Source organism: Chelonia mydas, chromosome 12, assembly GCF_015237465.2.
Source record: "Chelonia mydas isolate rCheMyd1 chromosome 12, rCheMyd1.pri.v2, whole genome shotgun sequence".
Lineage (NCBI taxonomy): Eukaryota > Metazoa > Chordata > Testudines > Cheloniidae > Chelonia > Chelonia mydas.
The window spans coordinates 12,073,606-12,095,418 of NC_051252.2; the positions used below are offsets into that span (position 1 = coordinate 12,073,606).

The following is a 21,813-nucleotide window of genomic DNA, read 5'->3' on the forward strand; positions in this document are numbered from 1 at the left end:
CACTCCCTAAAGTCAGCTTTGTAAATCAAAGTCTTCACAGAGCTCATATCAAAATTGATCTACCTTCATCTATTAACCATTCACTCAGTGGTATAGCTTCATAGACCCTTTACATATAGTACTTTTCTTATTTTTCTGTCAGAACAGCTTTTACTACATGATAATGTGATCTGCTAAAGCCTATCCTGCATTGATGATACAAATCAAAAAGAGCTGTGGTGAAGAACCTGAGAAACATTGACATTTCATACATAAATATATATAATTACAGCTCTTAGCAATGGCAAAATGCTCTGTTTCCCTAGCTTTGCCTTGGCATGCTTTATCCCATTACCACTCAAACAGCATAAATTTCACATGGTCAAGAACCATCAAGCTTGGATCCTCCGTGCTTTGGCATGAAAGTGTAAATAGATGTAGTTCATTTGAGAAAGTTTTTGAAAGTAAAGAAAAATAAAGTTTTCAACGTAATTTTTCTACTCTTGGTTTCAAAGACAAAATTAAGGGGCTCGCAGCTACAAAGGAGGAGTCAGGATTGGCAGAAATATTATTTAGTCCTACTTTCAGGCAAAAGAAAAGTCGCCCCCCCCCTTTTCCCTGTGCACCATTACCCCTCACCTCTGAACTAAGAAAGACTTTACGTGGTGTCATAATTTAGCAAATTACTTCCTCAAAGGAAGGTCAAACATTTTACCATTGGATCAATAGGAAGCGACTTACAAATCATGTGTATTGATCATTGTAATCATTCAGAAGAATGTAGGGCAGACACTAAAATCGCATGCACTTAGTCTTAATTGCCCACATTAAAGCAATTACGCCCCAAAACTGTCATTGTCTAATGCGAGGCACACTATGCAGCTTGGTAACTTTTAGCAATACGTATTTAATCCTATAAGTCAGCCTTTTAGGTCTGTTGCGCTAAAGACCTACAATGTTGCCGTAATTACGCAGGTATAGCTACGTCTTTTTTCATCGAGATCTTGTTGCATTTTTTGGGGGGGGGACAAGAAGCCACTGTAGTACCGCAGCTGGTATTCAATATGTATATTTTACAGCTGCACTCGGTGCTGGTGACACAGGTACTGAACGTGACCTGAAATCGCTAATGAACAGAGAGCATTTGTAAAAGCAGTCACAGGTCAAGGACTTGCAGATAAAATTTGTCGAGCTGGATGTTGATGAGAGGTTTGTGTCAGGGGGTGTTGTTTGAACGTGTTTATCAACATTTATTTCCCAGGGGATCATTTTAGCTAAAAAAATGTCGCAGACCACTAGACAAGCACCAATTTGGCTGCGTTAAAATAAATGTTTTCTGCTCTTTTAAACATCAGGTGGATGCCTGGTTCGTTATGTCCCAGGCAGGCTCCAGACACTGCTGCTCTGTGTCCGCAGAGAGAGTTGCCGGGGATTTCTTGCTCTACGGCTCCAGCAACCATTTCCACAGAGCGCTGTGGAAACCAACGCACGTTTCTGACACAGGGAGCCCGGAAAGTTTTGCAAATATTTGCCGTTGAACTTAAAGCGCTGTTAACGCGCAGACAAATCTCCCCCCAAAATGCTCATCCCCTTCGCTGGGGGGGCGCTGATCCCAAAGCCCATTGACATCGACAGGAGTATTGGGTGGCTGGGTTGGTTTTTCCCCCCCCTGACTTCAGTGGTGCGGATTCGGGCAACAAATTCGGTACAATGGCTTTAGAAAGTAGCACGCGGAGATGCAGGCTAACCCCGTGCTCCCTCCCCCGAGATCGATCCTGGAGCTGTGAGACCAGGAGAAGAGGAGCGGCCTCTGATGCCCAGCCCAAGGCAGCACTGCTCACAGGCAAGGGGAAGAATGGTGGCAGTTCTTCGGGACTGGCATCTGCCAGGGGCCTTTTCCTCTCCAAACCACACATCACAGTCCATGTTTGCGTGGCGGGGGTAAAGGAAAGACTAAAAGGGGGCCCACTAACCCCCCCCCCCCCCGGCCCCAAATGCTGCTGTGATCTCCATACCCCTTTGTACTCTAGTTACCTACTTCTCTGAACTTCATCAGAGGCTAAAATGCCCCACATTATTTAAGTAAAATAATCAGTAATTCTGCAAAACAGGACCCCACTTTATCTTACTCTTGAGAACCTTAGCAATAGCGAACGGCCCGCTTAAGGTGGAAATGTGTACTCCTACTTGGGAAGATATTTAACTTCAGCACGCAAAGAAAGCTTAATCTTTAAGAGCTCTAGCGGGAAAGAGAAGTATTTGAACGGCTCTGTTGTGATCGCAGCAGTAAATATTGCATCCTGGTCATAAAACCTTCTTTGGGTGTCCACGGGCACTTATAAAAACAAGAATGGCAGGTGATTTGCACTTACCTAGGTACTTGATGTGTTTCTCTCTCCTCTTAACAACTAGGAAGGAGAATATGATCACATGCCCCAAAATAACCATTCAAGGACTAGCACCATTCAGGGAAAGACATTTCAGGGTAAGAAAAGGAATCGCCCTCAATGGGATCGAACCCTTGGTGACGAATCCGACCAGAGCACTAACCTAATCTTAAAGGTTGTATGAAAACCGGCTGTGTTTTGCTGCAAAGGCCGTTGGGCTAGTAGGAATGCCATGCCTTTCCTTGTGCTCTTTCATTCAAGCAGCAATAAAGTTGTTCGGCTCGATCCTTTATGAAAGTTAAAATTGGTTTGCCCCCCCCCCCTTCTCACACCTTATCTAGTTTCTACATTCTTCCCACTTCAGTAGTCAAAGTGATTGAAAAGCCGAAAACTGAGCAGATCCATCCCTCCAGCAACTTTCCTCACATTTCTCATTTACCATTTTATCAAACAGGCCCTTTGTCTGCGCACTCCCCTGATGTTGCCTCTGTTACACGGAGATATTCTTCAGGTCATGCGGGTTAAAAGGGGGCTAAAACGGAGATCATATTGGACTTGCTTTACACAGACATGTAGCATTAGACCCCACGTCCAATAGAGGAAAGATATACTACTCCTATTTGATGAGCAGCAGGCCAATAAATTCATTAATCATCATTTTATGCCTCATCAAACACTTCCCAAGTTCCTCCATGGGAGTTATACAAATTAGCCACTGAAAAGGCAGTAATTTTAGTTTAGCTAGGTAAGTGCTTTTTGATTGCCTTCCTGAACAATGCTTCCCTTGACAAGCTAATAAATCAGCCCTTTCTGAATCAGAAGTGCAGCAAGTGCGAACAATAACTCCACATAGTTTCTCCGCTGATTTCAGCTGGAAAGGCCTAAGAGGATGATCTGGGATCAAAGTCTCTTACTTTATTGCAGAGCAAAAGCTTTCTTTATGAAGAAGAGCTGGGGGGGGGGGGCTTTTTAAAATCAATTAATGAGCATTAAAAAGGTCTTGAAACAAAAAGGAGGGCTGTCTCCCACTGCAATGACGTCGGATGACCTTGTGCGTGGCAGGGCCCCGGCTCAATCTCATCCCCTTGTTCTGGGGAAGCGGTAGCAAGACCGCAAATGTATCCCTGCTGGAGCGCTGTGAAATATATTCCGTGGGAGCCAGGTGGACAGGTGAGGGGTGGCTGCATAAATCTAGAGGCTGCTGTTGTCAGGAGTAACAGATTACCCGGGAAAGCCGTAATCGAGACTGTATTTAATCTGCGACCAATTGATTCCTTGAGTGTTTCAGGTATTTGTAGCGTAGGTTTAGATGTGTTGGGTGGCTTTCCAGTGGAAAGCCTTGAGGGTGTGCAGTCTTATCTTTTTTCCAAATTGCTGCCTTTGACGGTATCTTTTTTTTTTTTTTAAAGCTTGGCCGTAAATCATTTCACTAATCAGCTGTCACCAGCCAACATGCAGACATTGGCATTCAGCCGGAGAATTTGTTTTGGAAGGCCGTTAGCAACCCAAACTATGTTTGTATCAATAACCGTCTGTTAATGGCTCATGCATAAGGATGTAGAACATGGAGAAGAAACAAGGAAAGACAGCTTTAAAGGGAGTCATTGGGGGTGGGGGGGTATAAATTGCCTGTTGAAGCAAATCCCTTCCCCACGTAGGCTAAGGTAGACTAATTGCCTGGAGCAATTACTCTATTAGAAAAACCGCAGGGTTTAGTGATTCCATATCAATAGAACGCTCAACTACAGCTGAAGGGAAGCGAGTTAACACGTGCAAGGTGCTAGGTTCCAATAGTTTAACAAAGGGTGTTGCTGATTCCCCTTCTCCAAACACCACTTGTCCTAATAAGCGGCAAATAATTACTCTGCTCAGAAGTGGTAAAGGGTAGGCGTCCTCTCAACGAGTCTAGACCCAAGGTATTTTAAGTACAGTGTGTCTCTTCTCCTCTTCATTAACTTTCCTTCCACACATCACTGCATGCCTCTGAAAATAACTTGGCAAACTGGGAGCCCGTTTATCTCTTTTATCTGGGGACCTGATCCAATTAAATAAGTGCACATTTAAAGTTGTTTCCATCAAGCATGAGTGTGGGGAGTTCTGTGGTTTGCTTTACGCAGATAAGTCAATTTCACTGGGAAAGAGGTGTCTGGACAAAATATACCAGTTTATGCTAGATGAGGGTGACTTTTAGGATCCCCTGAAGTGAAGGTGGGAGGCAAAAGAGATTTGAAAGTAATACCGTGGGACAGGTGAAAGTCAGCAAACGGTGTCTGCAAAGATGCTCGTAAACCAAAACACCTTTTTAATGTCTACAGAAACCAACACAAACGAAGAGAAGAGGGACGATTATTCCACAATAGCCAGCATCAACCAAGCAGACCTGTTCTCAGAACACTCCTTGCAAGTTCCAACATGCTCTAATTATAACAGATGAGTAACAGTGTGGTGAGGACATTTATTTTCTGGTATTCGGGGGCGAGCTGATTTCTGAAGCTTTTACAAGTAGTCTATCAAACCACTAGAGTTCCCTGGCATGAGGTTTACTGTCAATCAAAAAACACTGAAGGCTTTCCAAACACAAGGCATTTATTTATTTTAAATCAATGGAGTCAACGTACAGAACATTAAGTCTGGGTCTTTACTTGTCTTGCTCGCTTACACATGGCTCTGCCACTGGAAATCCAGCAAACCTGCTCATTTTTTAAAAAAAAAGGGGGGGGGGGAATAGGGAAAAAGAGTTAGCCAACAGAAAACGAAGGAACAGCTTCCTTAAATTAGTGCTACCAGAAGGAGCAGAATTTGTCCTTCGCTTCTCAGCCTGTTTGTAGAACCGTTGTACATTTTGAACGGAAGCAAATGAAAACTCAGTTAAATAATCATTTGGCTGCCTCTTAAGTGTTTCTGTAAACCGTAAAAATAGTACAGATTGCTTTCATCTGAGGCAATTAAGACAATTAAACAAATCTACCACCCTCAAAGAAACTATCTACAGCCAAGTGCTGCTGTTTCCTGGAGTATTTTCTGGGGGTGGCAATATACCTGTAGGCCAGACGAATACGTGTAGTGTGTGTGTGTATACATATATATACACACAAGTTACAAAAATCAGCTAATTGTCTCCAGAATGTTTTAAAACTTGAATATAAAATCAGAATGAGAGAAATCATCTGATAGATTGGGGTCGCTAAAAAATTAGTTCAAAACGCTGGTTGCTGGTAATTATGGTCTGGAAACTCTTTCCAAATCTCCGAGTCCAATTTCCTTTTCAAAACAAACCAACAATAGGTTGGTTAGTGATTTAGCCCGTTTTGAGAACCCTGCGAAAGCCCCAGTGGAATCTCAGCGGTTCGAAATGAACAATATTTTAGAAACTATGGTCCCCACCCTGCTCCCCTGGGAGTCCCAGAGGGTGCTGGCATGGACTTCCTCGACTGCAGGATTGGGTCGTATGGGCCAGATCCTGCTTTCCTTTAGCACGCAACACTGGTCCCTGCGATCGTGGGGAATGCTGGCTCCGAAAGGATCAGAGCCTGTTACTGGTCCCTTGTACACTATAACACAGGGGGGACCAATAGCAGGTTTGAAAGAAACGTTGCGCCTGTTTTGCCAGCAAATGCATAGAGCTGTGTCCCGTGAAATAACGTAACTATTCAATAACGTAACTTAAATAAGGTAAAACTAGTGAAAAACGTAATCAAACTTATCGAAACCAAATACGTTTCGAGCGAGAGGGAAAATCCCCAGTCGTGGGTTAGTGGTGAATGACTCGCTGCAAATAGATTCTGTCTATAAAGCTGAATCGAATTTCTCTCTCTCGGATGGAACCGAATTAGTCGGGTAGCGTGGGATGGGGTCACCGTTTGCTACCGTGCCGCCTCGCTGGTGCGGTAACTTTTCCCTTATCGAATCGGGCTGCTGGGTGGCAGTGGCGTGGGTATGAATTGTTGGCAGCCGCGCTTAACGTGCATGTCGAGGCGTGGGGTTCGTTCCGTTCTGCTAAAGTGAAGTAAATCTTAGCTCGGTCATGTGCTGTACGAGACCGATTCTGCAGTCCTCCCCCGGGTCAGCCTCTGCAGGATTGGGCCCCACGTGTCTGCGGAACGGCTCCCTTTCAACAAGAGGGGAGCTGGCTCTCAAAAACCAGAAGAGTTAGCAGGGGAAGGAGACGTCACGCAGAGTGTATATTAGTCTGGAAAATGCAGTGCTTATTAATAGGAGCTGTCTGGTTTAACGCAGGGATTTTGTTACTGGGCAGGAGCTTTCTGATGAACCCGCAAACAGCTGCAAGAATCACGTGCAGCCTTTACCCAGGAGTAGAACTCCGAGATTTAGGGAAACCCAGGGAGGTGGTGTTTGTTTTTTGTTACTTTTGTTTGTTTTTATAGCTAAGCTACTCTCACAATCTATTTAAAGTAGCAGTCGGCTGTGTAATTGCCCTCTCTCACTTCACCCAGACAAGTATTTATTCATAAATATTTGTAAAGCAGGGTTTGGGTTTTTTTTAAACGAGGGGAGAGAGGGCATTTTAAGAGCTGGATCATTAATAGTCAAGAACTTGCTTGGACAAATTATTTTTAAAAATCCTGGCTAGGTACAGGGTAGAGGAATGCAGGGGGACAATAAACCATCTGTCAGTTACAGGTTCATTTCGTGGCTAGAAGTATCATTGAGAGGGAATGATTTATAGTGAATGTGATTTAGAAGATCTCGGCATAGACTTTGTCTTTTTCGGAGCCAAGTAAAAAGAAACAGCTGGCCTGAATTTTTAGCACCCATAATTAATTAAAAGCTTCATTCCTGGGATTTGATGATTCAATAAAGCAAGACCCTTATTCCCCTATGTGATTTCAGTGAATATCCACTCCACTCCAATTCTTTTGGGTCCCAAGATAGGGCAGATTAACGCTCTTTTTCTGTGGGAGAGAGGACGAAAAATGCCTCAAGATTGCATCTGAGGCACACACAAAAGGTAAATTCAAAACTGCCACTTGTTCTCTGCAAAGGCTCCTTATTCTCCGCTATTGATGTATTTGTGCCAGGTTTTAAAGAAACCAGAGGGGGGAGGGAGGTGAGGAATTAACATATTGCTCATTTGGAAAAACAGCCGGTTCTGTTTTTGGTAACACTTGTTCCACTGCCAGCCACAGATGTCCTTACTAATAATCTAAGCAAGTCATATAAAAAGGGGAAAGGGAGGGGGAGAGATCTCTTTACACTTTCTGTGCTGAATTCGATTCTGCGCTAGAGACCAGGCTGACTCGAGTATGTTTCTCTGGTGGTTTGTTAATGCAAAGCCGGACGTAAGAAACCTGACTTCTACATCTGCGTAAAAACAATAATTAACAGCACAGCGCTCTGTTTGTCAACAGAACCGAGCTGCATGATTAAATAGCCAAGCTGTCCGCAATCAGCTGATTGAGTTGTGGTGTTGGGTGTCTGGCTGGCATTTACAGCGTCTCGTTTGAGCTTCTCTACTTTTTGACCTATGTAAACTCCTTTTTTGCAGCCTATCTTCTATCAAGCCGATTCTTATGGGGTTTGTGGGTTGTTGGGTGTGTGGTTTTTGTTTGTTTGTTTTTAAACATTTATACTGGCCACATTTTGGGAGAGGCGGGGAATCGGTTTTAAACAATGGTTCCTTTGCTTCCGAAATGAAGGCTAAATTTATTTGTAATCGCCTTTTAAACCTGCTGACCAAGTGCATTTCCTTGCTCTAGAAGAGCTTGGAAGTCGTTCTTAGGCATGACTAGAAAATATTCTGTTTAGATCATCTTACTAGAAGAAAGGAGGGGGTAAAAAATAACTCTGTAAGCCACTTATATTAAAATATGCCTTCCATAGAAAGCTATGCTCTGTTACTGTGAGAGCGATTACTGTAGTATTTGGTATGCTAGGTGGCAAGGACATTTTATATGGTTAATAGAGACAATTGAAAAAGCAGCCATTCCAGGGAAAGCAGTTGGGTGTGTGCGGATCAGAATTAAGGTTTGTTTTCTATTTCAAACGTGGGAGGAACCAGCAGGATAATCAGAGTCAGTGACTGACTCTCACTGAAAAGCTGAACTTTATTTTGGGGAGGGAAAAGGAGCATTTCAATCCCAACTGACTCTCGGGTGAGGTAGCCTTGGATCTTTTCCATCCAGGTCCTCTCAGCAAGAATAGAGGCCTCCTCCATCCCTGGGGTTTTTTCTTGTTAATTTTCCTAATGGCCTTAACAAGTGAGTATTTGCCATGGAAAAAATATGGCTGCTGGGGTCTCATGATTGCTTAGTGTTACCTTACCCTTGTTTGCCAGGCCTGTCATCCAAAGTGCATCTCCCCGCCCACTCCCTTCCTGATTATGCTTCAGATACTGTGTTCGATGAAAGCGAACTCCGGGGTGTTCGCTGGAGGATGAGATCCCACGCTAGGGGGGTACTTTGCTTTCGACAGGTGTGGGGAGGCTCCCTAAGCCCGAACAGGGTGAGTGGCTCCTTTGCTTTGGACGCTGTCTTCATTTCCAAATATGCTTTAGAGTTGTGAGGGGAAGACCCTCCCCCCGCCCCGAATTATAGAGGACAGCTGCCAGATGGGAAAGCCCCCCTCGTTGGAGCCTAGGGCTGTCTCTCTCTCACACACCCACCGGGTTAGGTGAGGTTAAAAACCAAAGCGAACTTTCTGCTCCCCTTGACCGAGGCAGCTCCAGGACTTCAGCATCCAGGGCAGTTCTCGGGTCCGCGCTGCATTTCTAGGGGAGTTTCTCCCCCCTCCCCCTAAAAGCATTGTAATGACACCTGTTTCCCCGTTGGAAGTGACCCGCAGTGGCGCTGCTTTACCAACCGCTTTTAACACCTCCATGGGTTACCTGCCCATCACTGCACTCGTTTTTATTGTTTGAGGTCTTGGCCAATTCTGTTCCTAACGTCCTGCAGCTGAGGACTGGAGACGTCAGTGTACTCATCGAGAGGCGCAAGTCGTACCCCAGTCTCTGGGACGGCTTCACACACTCCCTCAGGGGGTGCCTATCTGGGTGCGATTGCCCTGCCCTCACCCGCGGCCTGTGTGCCTGTCCCGGGGCAGCGGGACCCTTTTACAAATCTCCCCCCGCCCGCACTGGGGAAGTCGCAGGAGCCCGTGGACTGGATCCTGCTCCTGTTGGAGCTGACGGGAGTGTTGCCACTGACCGTGGTGAGAGCAGGACCGGGCTCCGAGCGGCTCTGCCTCCTTCCGCGGGCGGCGGAGCCCTTCCTCTTCAGGCCACGCAGGCGCGCAGCCCAGCCCCGCAGCGGCCACTGACTCGCGGTGCGAACCCCGCAGCGACCTTCGGCTCCAGCGTGGTTCCGAATTCCCCGCCGGGCGCAACTTGGAGCCCGGAGAACGCGGGTGGGGCCCAGCCCAACTTCCGGCAAAGTTGGGCGAATTTAAGTCTCTGCTGCTGGAGATCTTGCCGAGCTTAATCTTCTTGCCCCTGTCCCTGCGGTAAAGGTGCCGCCGCAGAGGAAGAAGCCGACGCCACTGAGGGGTGGGGAAGGGGAAATCTGGTTTGAATGGGAATTAATTTGAAACCCAAAGAGCGAGTCTTTTAAAATTTACCGGAGAGTTTGCAGCACCTCTGACTTGCTGTTTGATATGCTTTTACCTGGCCAGCAGCGTGTTACTGAAGAGTGCTGTGTGTTTATAGGCTTGTTTCACATGGAACAGCTCTATAAAATACACCGTCCAATCGCCTAATCTGCCTGGGTCCTATAGCCGAGCATAAAACCGCATCCCCTCTCCCAACCAAACGGCGTTTCCCTCACCCTGAGCTGGACCCATGTCTGTGGGAGAACACGGGAACGCGCAAGCACAGAGGCATTAAAGGGAAGCATCTGAGACCCTGCTTCCTGGGCAGTCTTAGTTGGGTTGGAGGGATGAGTTTGGGCTTTTTCCTGCACCATGCCAGCACTAGAAACTGACTGCCTGGACTGGTCTCGAATTTTAAAATATCAGGCTATCGGTATTAGATTTCATTATTATTATTTAAAACCCTATTACTATTTTAAATTTGTTTGTATCCTTGTTGCCAAAAAGACTTGAAGGATTTGGGTGGACCTAGATGCACGTGTTAGATGCACCTGAATTTATAAAGGTAGCACAATTAAAGATTACAAATGATCCAGCATCGTAATGTGATTTAGCTTTGAAGAAAATGCCCTCTGCCAACGGCTGCTTTGTTTTCCCCTGAATGCATCCGATGAAGTGAGCTGTAGCCCACGAAAGCTTATGCTCAAATAAATTTGTTAGTCTCTAAGGTGTCACAAGTCCTCCTGTTCTTTTTGGGGATACAGACTAACTGGGCTGCTACTCTGAAACCTTTGATAATATAAGTCTCCACCAAACATCCTCCTGCCATCGTATGTCCATTTCACTGGGCCAGTCACCCCACTTTGCAGGCGAGGCTCAAGAGTTGCATTATTGTGTCTATATTACACTGATTCTGTGACAACACTGACATTTCAGAGCACAATCAGAGTGATGCAGGTTGGAGAAAATGCCAAGCTTTCCTATCAAAGAAATCATCCAGTTTGAGAAATCTGTCAGGGAACCCCTTCAAAATATTGAGTGAACTGCCTCATACTGACTGTATTTAAACATACATCTGTATTTTTTTAAAACATCACCCTGAAACCAGTCTTGGGAGAACCCTTGTTGTCATTCCAAGCTTTCCATCTACTCCGCGTTTAAACCAGTTACTTAAATACTCTGCAGCAAGAAAATAAAATCTAGTTTTAAATATCTGCAGCGAACAGTTAAAGCTAATTTGTGTTTATCATAACAAAAATACAGTCAAACTCCTATGAATACACTATGCATATACATACAAGTGTGTGTGGCTGTATATACCAGCCTTATGTAAACAATCATGTTACATTATACCGGTAATATTTATAAACCGGGTAAGATATTTCAAAAGTCATTGGTGGATTTTTAGGTATTAACCACCGGACACTGCGCCAGCACTCTGTGAAGAAGCTGACCCCAAAATAAGGTATTTCAATTTAAAGAGACCTCATAAAAGTAACATCTGAGTTGCAAAATTGGGAGGTCATTTCAACTTGTCAAAATATATTAATGCTGCTTTTTAAAAAAAAAAAAAAGAAGAAGAAGAAAAAATGCTCCTTTACTGCTCTTTAATTAGAAAAATAACGATGCTGAAATTTTAAGACCAGAACAATTACATCTAAGATTTCATACAGGAGAGGGATAAGAGGGAAGCGCAGAATTTTTATTAAATTGACTATCTACAATCTTAGTTAAGACTTAACTAGGTAAATATAGGCGACAAGCTGAAGAGCTGCAACCTAGAGGAATTGGATTCGTTCCCTTAGGAATTTATACATCAAACGAAAACCCTATTGAGATTGCTAATAGACTTATAATAAGGCGTATTTTGAATAAGGAACTTGGTTTTTTAACAAACGAGGTTCCTAAACTTATTCCCAAAGTTGTTTTTCAGAGGTAGAAAGAGCATCTGGGGGAAAGGTGTATATAGTGACATTTTAAAAAAAATCCATCGCTAAATGACTAAGTACAAAAGATTAATTTTAGGAATGCTTGTTTAACTGTATAACCTGTTGTCTCTAAAGCACCCTTGTGTGGGATTATCAACTTTCTTATTCCAATGAGCCCTTTGGACTTTTTAACGTAGGGTTCAACAAAATATTATCTCCATCTTTAATAAAAGTGCTCGGAGAGACTAGGTTTTATAAAATACTAAGTGATTTTTTAAAAAGGGCAATATGATGCCAGGAACTGATGTCACTGGTTTTCAGTTCATTTACCAGACCTAGCCAAAAACTTTCGCCTAATTTAAACAAGGCGGGTGAGAAATAAATTTGATTTATTCTCAACCTCCTCCCCAACCCCCCAAAAGCAGCTCAGTATAATTTTTTCCCCAGTGTAAATAAATGATCCGATTGTGGAATTCAATTGTTTTTTTTTTAAAAATCATTTATAATTTATAAAGTGACAAAATAACATACTATTATCCCATGAATATTTGATTATTTACACTTTCAGCTTGAAACAATTTTGACTTTAAACCAGATTATCGACAAAGATGGTATAGCAAGTGAACATTTACTGTATTTTTAAAACATAATATACAAACTACTATTTAATATCCCGTAAAATGTAAATATGCATGAATAAACCTGTTACAGCTAATAAATAGCTCTGACAAAGTTGAAGCGATTACGAAACAATTATCTGGCTTGTAAAAAAAAAAAAAATTAAAAATCGAATGGGTGTTTCAGTACTCTTCTGTTTAAATGGTACCAGATATATCCCAGTCCAATTAATGTCACTGATATGTTCCTATACAACGGACACCCAGAAAATCCGATGTGAATAGAGCGAATTTGTTCCTAGAGCTTTGTGATGTAACAGTTTTTGAACATTAGAAAATTTGCTCTGGCATGAAACACACCGCTTAGTTCATTGCAAAGGCAGGGAAAGTCAAGATTTGAGAACCTGAAATACCTGTGGGAGGTAGTTTGAAGTGCAGGCTTCAATTAATGTAGAATATCTAATTTGACTATAGATTTCCTTTTATTATTATTATTATTATCATTATTTTACTTTGGTTTTAAAGTGATCGACACAACAGATTTTTTTTAAAAAATGGTTAAAATTGCTGCTGCTTTTTTTAAATTTACAAAAGAGAGAGGATAAAATTCCTAAACTGGTAACAGAGCATTAAACTTTCCTGGCCCAATTTGTATCTAGTAAAGCTGAAATCTATCTTCCTTTGTTTTCGAGTCGTATAGTATAGTGGACTTGTGTATTTGAAGGCTCCTTGATTAGGTTTTGATTCTCCCCCCCTTTTTAGCACCAGTTTCAAAGTGGGTAGGTTTGAAATTCAGGACAAGTGTGACACCTACCTGTGAATGTGGGGAAACATTCCAATCCGACCCTCAACCTCCGGTTATATATGGTAATCTCCGGACAGACAGATTTACAAATCCTATCAATGCTTGCAATATGCAGCGGCGATGAAGCACTAATTTAATCAAATTAACCAAATATATCAATGCAAAATTCGTGGGGGAGGGAATGAATTGAGGGAGGGGGGATCTTTCCCCTAGTGTGTATCTTAATGTGTATTCCCCGGCTCTCTTCTTAATAACTCTGCAGCACCTTTGAAATAGTAATAAGGGCTAAATCTGGCATAAAATCGAACTCATTAGCAAAGTTCACCAGCTGATTACTTTGCATAAAACACGACACTGATTGGAAGTAATTAGGTTAAAAGATGGTACTGTACTTCGATTTGGTGTTTCTAGTATGTATTTATATATATATTCTTATTTAATCTCTGACTCATAAATACGTCTCATCTTCATTTTATCTCCTACACTATCCTTTCATTCTTTGACTATTGCTTCCCTCAAATTAGCCTAAATTACCACAACAAGTAGGTGCTCTTGTTAAAGATTCCCACGTTTAGAAATCCTCTCTTACTTTGCAAATCAGTTTCAGGCATTTAATGTTCTAAATTAAACCTCACTTTTAAACAAAGGAGCATTTAAAAAGTTATTTTTGTCACCAGTTATGTATGTATTTTCTCGTGCAGAAACAAGTGGGTTTGATTCTGTTAAAACCTTCTTTTAATTAAAATATATGCATTTAACAATGGCGACTGCAGGTTTGGTTTTTTAAAATCTAATAGGTTATACTTATTTCCTTTATTAATTTATTATACTTTAGCTCACACCCAAGGGGGAAAAAATCAATAGGCGGCAAAAGAGTTAAAATAAACTTGTGTGTGTGTGTGTGTATATAATATATATATATATATATTTTAAAACTATGAAACAATTCGGGAAAAGACACAAATGTATATATTTATATTACGGGAAAACCACATTAATGCCTGTACAGGTGTCTTGATTTCATAAGTTACTTCAAAGATACTGTATTATCAATTTAAATACAAAAAGCTACATTAAATATACAGAATAAGATTTAATACAAATCTTTCTCCTTTTGTGTGTAATTTTTGTTTTGTTTTCAGTTGATTAAGACATTTCTGAGTTCTTTTATACTCAGCCATTTCCTATGAACTATAAACTTTTGACTAGGCGTGTGTCTTTGATTTTTTTGTTTTGTTTTATTTTTTCTCTTGGTAGTGGAAAAATAACGGCCAAAGTATTAAATAAATTAAAAAAAAACCAAAGTCCCAGGGGGAGTTATCGGAGAAGAAGCCAATATTAAATGTTGGACATACCTTTCTTCAGTTCGTAAGGTGAGTCTTTGCAAAGATCTACTTGGGATTGGCTTCTGATCATTTTAGTTTCTTTAGCCAAGGTTTCTGCTCTGTTTAAAATAGTCTGGTTTAATCCATTGAAATGGCTGCTGGGGGCTCCGGCTGCCGGGTTGGTGCCAGCGTGGCTGTGAAGGTGCCCAAAAGTGCTATAGTTCGTGTAGCCCGGGTAAAACGGAGACGCGTAGTAAAGGGACCGGGAGAGGACGGCGCTGTTAGGAAAAGGGCACTGGGAGGAGGGGGACCGCGACGGGGAATGCGAGGTGCTGCTCCCGGCCAAGGGAGGGCCCTGGGTCGGCCCCGCTCCCGGAGACACCTCGCTGCTGCTCTCTTTCGATTTGTCCGCGGAGGTGGCGATCTCGGCCAGGGACCAGAGTTTGGGTTTGGCGAGGGCCGCCTGCTGCGGCGAGTGGATCACCGACGTGCTGTTGCTGGAGGGGGTGATGGGGTGCAGCTCTCCCGGGTGGGGGGCGGCGGCGGCTGCCGAAGGGGGCCGGTACTGGTGCTGGATCTCCTCGCCGCCAGCCGCCTGCTGCAGGATCCGGCCGGCCGGGCACTGCACCAAGGCCGCAGGGCCGGCCGCTTTGGGGGGGCCCGGCCTCCCCTCCAGCCTCTCCTCCGGAGGCTCTTTACAATCCGAGTCACTCAGGCCCCCCTCGGCCTCCTGGCCCGCCGGGGAGTGGGGTTCCTGCAGCCGCTCGCAGCCCGGGGCTGCCTTCTGCTCCTCTCCTCCTCCTGTGTGCAAAGGGGGGAAGAGGAGCGCCACAGAAAGTTTGCGAGGGCTCCGGATCCTGAGCCCAAGTTCTCCCCCCATCCACCCGGAGCGGAGGGAATGAAAGGGGCATCCCCGGGCTGCCATGTCCCTCTGCGCGCACACAACTCCCCGCAGCTGGCAGGTGACATTCCGCCCTGGCCTCCGAGCTGCGGCTCAGTGGGGCTGGCGGGGGAGGGGGGAAGAGGCCACAAGGCCATGCCCAGCAGAAACACCCGCTGCCCCGCAGCGATCTCCCCTTGCTCCACCGAGGCAGCTGGCTGCAGAGGCCGCCAGGCCAGAACAATCTCCCCAGGCGCCAGCAGCCCCGCGGGGGTGTGCTCTCCCTCTTCCCAATCCCTCCTACCTGTCTCGGGAGCCTCCGGGTCGCCTTTTTCCTCCAGCTTCTGGGGCTCATCCTCGTCGTTTTTCTCGAGGTCGATATTCTCCTCTTCTTCCTCGTCCTCGCTCCGGTTCCTGGGGGTCCAGGTCATTTTATTCTCCTTTTTGAGCCTCCTCCGGGCGTTGGCGAACCAGGTGGAGACCTGGGTGAGGGTCATTTTGGTGATGATGGCCAGCATGATCTTCTCGCCCTTGGTGGGGTAGGGGTTCTTGCGGTGCTCGTTCAGCCAGGCCTTGAGGGTGGCGGTGGCATCCCGGGTGGCATTTTTTCGGTAGGCTGGATCTCCATAGGGGTAGGAGCCCAGGGGCGCCGCGTAGGGATGGTACCCCAGGGAACCTGCCATACCTGGTGTGTGGTCGTAGGGTGAGCCCTGGAGAGGGGGTCGGGGGGAAGCGGGCACAGAGCGGACAGTGAGGTCGGGAGCAGCGCAACTGTCACGACACAACCAACAGTGACAAAGGGCAACAAAATGGGGGAAGAGCCCAAACGATTACTCGCTCCCCAAATTAAAGTTTGGAGAACAGGAAAATCCCAGAGGCTGTTCCTAGATTGGAGCAGTCAAGCCTGGGCTTTCCCCCCACTCAGCTGTTTCAAACAGAAAGGGAAAATGGCCTAGAACTTTTTTTTTTTTCTTGGTGCATGTGTCTCTGTATGCAACAGACACACAAAGGCTCCGGAGCACATCTGTGTTATCAGATCTGCACACGTTAGCCCAAAGGGCAGAACTGCGAAGGGCAGCGACTGTTCTTCATTCACCCCCCCCCGCCCCCCCCCTCAAGCAATAGCCAAGTTTCTGACTTGTAAAGAAACGCGAACCTGACAATCCATTTCTGCCCTGACATATTATTGTGCTAAGCAGCAACCAATTGCTTTTCCCACTGTCTAATTGAACATAACCTTTCCCACAACCACCGCACCAGCTCGGCTCCCTCCCCCGCAATGGAGGCACTCGCTGGAAAGGAGAAAGCAGGGGAAACTCCGCTAAACGCGGCCGAAACCCACGCTGGGTGAGCGGAGATGGGCAACTGTTGTTTTTCTAAAGGGCCGCAGGGTTTTTCGCTGCAGCCAGACTTGCTTTTGGTGAGGGGGAAAAAACAAAAACAAAACCGGACTAACTTGTTTTTCTTTAAAAAAGAAACAAAAATAACGCCCCAGACGCGGCCCCTAAATAAACACAAATTTACTTCTACGCTGAAAAGATATTAAACCTGGGGGGGGGGGGGAAGCAGCACATGGCCACGCCGTATCGTTTTTTGTTGTTGTTGTTAATGCTTCCAAATCGGATTGCAGAGATGGGATTACGGCTTTGCAGTGTTTGGGAAGCCTAATGAAGATTGTGCCGAAGAAACTTACATGGGTGGATCAGCCTGCTTCCCAGGCGGGCGCTGGATTTATTTTATTTTTTACAATTAAAAAAATAAAATAACATAAAATGAGAGGCGGTATCCCACCGATTATTTAAAAACAAAACCAAACTCCATTAGTCCAAGGTTTTCTTTGCATTGGCTGTTTGGTGTGTGCTTCCCCTTAACTGAAAACACAATATTTGCATTCGTGATCCCTATAATACTTCTTTGCTAGAACCCCACCCTCACCCGAGACACTTTTGATCTGGCAACAGTGTGGACAAATACCGAGGGGGGTGGGGGGGAAGAAGAGAGAGAAAGTTGCCAGGGGATGCTAGCAACGTGCTTTCCATCCCCCCTGGCCTCTGCAGGGCTCCCCCGTGGAACCCAAACCAGCCCTGCTCGCTCGAGGGCTGGCTAGCCGGGCTTGCCGCCGATCATTGTTGCTCTTACCACGTACGAAGTGAAGGCGGCGGCGGCTGCCGGGTCTGTGCCGTACTGGAGGTGGGAGTTGTAACCCGGAGAAGGGGCGGTGAAGGCGGTAGATCCGGCGTAAGGCGAGAAAGCGGAGCCCGAGGAAGATCTCCCAAGTTCATCGGTCCTGGGTCCGGCGATCACGCTGGTACTGTAAGCCGGGCAGGAGTAGAGAGCCAAGGAAGCGGATGGCTGGTACAAGTAACCCTGAGGATACGACATGGCCAAGCACATACATATACACGGGCAGCAGAATAGCCAGGAGCTGCCGCTCGCTTTGATTTTTCTAGGTGACTCCCCCCCACCCCCCAAGCCCTATGGCCAGGTGGGGCAGCTGGCGGATTAGCAGCGGCGACAGCAGCCCCCCAGCACCTGGCTTCTGGTTCCCGGCGGCTGCTGCTTCTCGCTCAGCTCGCTCGCCTAGCGGGGCTGCGCTTTCCCCCCCCCCCGGTTGTTGCTGGTGGTGGTTGTTGCCTTTGGACTGAGAGGCTTTTTTTCGAGATCTGCGTTTGGCTTTTGCGAAAGGTCCTGCCAAGATGCTAAGTTGGAAATTGAGGGTTCTGACGCCTTCTGCGCGGCGCGCGGGGGGAAGCTCCTCCTTCCCGGGGTGTTGTCAGTGGAAGAAATGGCAGGACCCTGCGGGGCTTGCCACAACCAAACCCAACCAGCAGGAGAGCCTCTCTCCCTCTCTCTCTCCCTCTCTCGCTCTTCCCCAGCTCTTAGGCTCAAGTGCGCCGGCCCCTGGATGGCAATCACATCCAAGCCATTGAAGATCAGCTCCAACTTTCTTCATTTGCTAAATACCGTGTGGAGCCATCACATTTCCCTCTTGATTTATGGCCCGGGCTGCACTGGAATGCAAGCCAATCAGTTTATGAAAAAATATATATTTAATAAGATTTATTATCCATTCTTCCCCCCCCCCCCACGCTCTGCCCCCATTCCCTTCCTCCCCCCGCCCCCCGGCCAGTATATAATTTGATCCGATCCCTTAAAAGGGCGAGGGAAGGGGGGGGGGGGCGGTGCCTAAAATATACTTTCAATTTTAAAAAAGAAAAATTTATTTTCAACAGGAAAATTATGTTTAGCGGCTAGGGATGGGGGAGGTTTTTTGTTTTTTTTTTTTTTTAAATATGGCAACACATCGTTTCTAGATTCTCCCACTTCTGGCTGGTGTGTGTGTATCCACACAATATGTAATATCATCTGATTTATATTTGTCTCCCCCCACTGTTTAAAAACGCTGTCATTTCACCTCTGTCCCAGAACGCGCCCCAGAGAAGGTACCTGTTGCAATTTGAAGGGAAATGTGAAATGCTGTCCAGATTTGCAGCCCGAAATGTGGCCCTCGTCTCCCTCCCTTCCACAGATAAGAAGGGATCAGGGGATATTTCCAAATACGATGTTTCTGGGTGAGCGGTTGCGGGTTGTTTTTTTGTTTGTTTGTTTGTTTGTTTTTTGATGAATTATTAAGCTGTGATTTCTCATTGTAGGAAAATGTAAGCATTTATTTTCTCAGCGCCAGTCCCGGAAGGAGGGGAAGAAGGACAGGGGAGGAAAGAGGGCTGGGGGATGAGAGAGGGGTGGCTAGAAAGCCTTCAAAATGAGAGTTTACCAGCGGATCTAGAAGAATAAACCAGGTATTTTCTCTCTCTCTCTCTCTCTCTCTCTCTGAAACTCATAAAAGGGTAGAAGCGAAAGCAGATTAAAACCATATGAACTGGGATAAATCCCTGCCGATCAGAGGATGTAATCTCTTTTGATTCCACCAGATATATTTCCCAACAGGAACATATCCCGATTTATTCTCTTCTCTCTCACTCCCCCCTCCCCCCCCGCCAAGGCAAGCCGCTTTCCCTGCAATTTGTGGGCTCTGCCCTTCACCCGTTCTTCCCAACAACTCCAGCTAAATACACGTACGGGAGGGAGGAGGGATGTCAAGTGCTGCTCTTACCTGGATCGCTTTCAAAGCGCCTGGTGCCTTTCCAAAATAGGCTGCATTTGAATTATTTACTGGCACCTTCTCGTGTTCTAATTACCCTCGGACCAGGTCGGCTGGAGAATTTTTTGCTTAAATTTGTTTGCTCTTGGAAGATCCAAAGCGGCTGCGATGGGAGTAAGGAGTCTCGATTGCCTTTCAATGTAGTAGATGAACCGTAAAGTTTAATTTACGCTCTGTGCTGAGCAGAGAGAAGTCGCGGATAAGGAAAGTGGAGGTTCACGCGACCGATTTTACTTCGAAAACCCTGGCTGCTTTAGGGATGGGAAAAGGAGCCAGGACCCGGGTGTTGGGTTTTCCCATATGTCAGCCCAGTGTGTTTTCCTTTTGGGGGGGGGGCGGGGGGCGGGTGTGAAGGGAAGAGATGGCGAAGGTTCCTCTTTATTTATTTGGAAATCTGTTTAGGGTGGGTGGGACAGTGGGACATGTGACTATGTACCCCACTTGTGTTATGGGGGAGCTAGTAGCAACCCCTATGTTGAGGTTACCTAGCGCTCTCTCTGAGGACCCTCTTGTCAATGTCTTAGACCATAGCTATGCGTACAGGGGTGCGCGTTTAGAAGTGATACTGCGCGCCCCCCAAACAAGCACCGGTTCCTCCAACAGCAGTGATGTCCGACTGCTTCATGCTCTGCCATACAATGTCACCCCCCCACCTCGCCCCATTTCAAACTCAATGGGACTGACAGAATGTGTCACCAGCAAAAGGTTTCCAGCCCCAGCAGATCTCACTGAACTCGCGAAGGGAACATGTCTTTCCCCCAGTTTGGTTTCTTGTGGCGTTTAACTCTCTCGGACGAAGAGAGGGCGATGGGGTCTGGGGTTTGACAATCTTTTCCTTCCAGCAAGTCTGGCAAAGGATTCAGATCTCCAGGGTTTTTTTTTATTGATTCCTCTCTCTGATCGCTGCTGCTGCTAATGCTCTTTATGAGTTATAAGAAGGCGATTTCTTCACCGAAAAGGGGCCTTTGACACGTGTGGCGTTTTGAAAACTGCTCACATAAAAACGTGATTAACCAAGAGTATTTTCCAGAGAAGGGAGCAAAGAATTGAACATCTATGGCTGCAACATTTTGGGATAGGGAGTTGCTTTCAGCACAGGGAACATCCGTGTACACAGGTTATGAGGGGACTAAAAATTTTTGCTATGGTTGCATTACAGTTTCCCTGCAGCTCTGAAAACCCTAGTAATTCTCCTAGAGCCGTGGCCCCGGTCCAACAACGCCGGACCCATCAACTTTTGTGTGCGTGTGCTCGTGACAATGGCACGTATACAGAAATTCACACCGTTGCCACAAGAAAAAGAAATCCGCCCCCCCCACCCCCGCTTGCGTTTCATCTCCAGTCCTCACTCTGTGCATTCCTGCAGCGAAATACCTCTCGGTAAAGGATAATATTTTCTGTTTAAATGAATGCATCTGAAAACCTCTGGGTCAAAGGCTGCAAACGCGATCTTGCAGTGCAGAAGTTTTAAGTGATTTGCAGAAGCGCTGAAAATGTAAAAATCACCCCCCCTTTTTACACCCTCCAGTCCTACGCGAACAACGAATGGGGAAGCAATTGCTGCAGGCACGAACACAGATGAATCACGTTGCAATGGTAGAGCCTGACACTTTCTCATGGTTAGGAAGAGGCGAAAGAAATAGGCAACAATGAAAGGACAGGGAGAGAAAGGAAAAAGGATAAAGGAGTAAAAAGAAGGCCTAAGAAGAGAACGTGAAAATAAAGAAGGAAAAATAGGAGAGAAAAGGGAGAAAGACGAGGGCAAAGGAAAAGTAGAAAGGGGGGGGGGGGAAGGACAGGAGAAAATATGAAAGGAGAGAGCAGCGTTCCTCTCTGTACCTGCGCTTGGTCCAGAGGCACCACGAGGGAGGACTACATTTCCCAAGCGCCCCTGTTCCTAGAAGTCCCGGCTAGGCCCCAGTCTCAATTCCTGATTGGTTACTAGCTTCGGTTTCCTTTTTTCCATCGTCCTCTCATTAGTCCTTCCGGCTGTCACTCTCATGGGAAGGCGGAACGCGGCGCGGTTGCCGGGGAGTCCGGAAGCGGGGCGGGCAGGAGGGGGCTTGCAGGCGCTAAGGGCCAATAGAGACCGGCCCGGCCGCCTGTTTCCGCTGCGGGGCCGCGGCGCCGGCGCTGCCCGCCACCCTGGCCGAGAGGTGAGGAGCCGGGGTTCCTGCCCCGGAGCGAC

At 46.1% G+C, this 21,813-nt stretch overlaps 2 protein-coding genes and 2 long non-coding RNA genes across 9 annotated transcripts in view; 3 read left to right on the top strand and 1 right to left on the bottom strand.

Annotated features, from left to right (window-relative positions):
- The first annotated feature begins 924 nt into the window (after nt 1-924).
- LOC122462611 lies at nt 925-3,097 on the top strand. Its single transcript, XR_006285289.1, has 3 exons — nt 925-954; nt 1,059-1,188; nt 1,335-3,097. It is a non-coding gene; the product is annotated as an uncharacterized LOC122462611 (long non-coding RNA).
- A 251-nt stretch (nt 3,098-3,348) lies between these two features.
- LOC122462610 lies at nt 3,349-4,806 on the top strand. The gene is made up of 2 exons (XR_006285288.1): nt 3,349-3,536; nt 4,682-4,806. It is a non-coding gene; the product is annotated as an uncharacterized LOC122462610 (long non-coding RNA).
- A 9,401-nt stretch (nt 4,807-14,207) lies between these two features.
- On the bottom strand, nt 14,208-18,569 carry IRX5 (iroquois homeobox 5). Its single transcript, XM_007053998.4, has 3 exons — nt 17,603-18,569; nt 15,768-16,173; nt 14,208-15,384 (listed from the first exon to the last, which is right to left on the bottom strand). The coding sequence occupies exons 1-3, from the start codon at nt 17,855-17,857 to the stop codon at nt 14,597-14,599; spliced, it is 1,449 nt and encodes a 482-aa protein (XP_007054060.2). The 5' UTR covers nt 17,858-18,569; the 3' UTR covers nt 14,208-14,596.
- Nucleotides 18,570-21,010: 2,441 nt separating this feature from the next.
- The window catches only part of LOC114021240, a 137,350-nt gene continuing 136,547 nt past the window's right edge, over nt 21,011-21,813 (top strand). For 3 of the 6 annotated variants that reach the window (XR_006285155.1, XR_006285153.1, XR_006285159.1), the window contains exon 1: nt 21,623-21,781. The gene's annotated coding sequence lies outside the window, so the exon portion shown is untranslated. Of the gene's footprint in view, nt 21,782-21,813 lie in introns of all 6 variants that reach the window. The other 3 variants (XR_006285160.1, XR_006285154.1, XR_005222212.2) reach the window with 3 other exon arrangements.

What these genes read in the sequence shown, in the direction of transcription:
- IRX5 (XM_007053998.4), bottom strand. Translation starts at nt 17,857, where the DNA reads ATGTGCTTGGCCATGTCGTATCCTCAGGGTTACTTGTACCAGCCATCC. An exon ending in CCGCCTTCACTTCGTACGTG is followed by an intron (nt 16,174 to 17,602) that starts GTAAGAGCAACA and finishes CCCCCTCTCCAG; the next exon opens with GGCTCACCCTACGACCACAC. An exon ending in CCCGGAGGCTCCCGAGACAG is followed by an intron (nt 15,385 to 15,767) that starts GTAGGAGGGATT and finishes CTTTGCACACAG; the next exon opens with GAGGAGGAGAGGAGCAGAAG.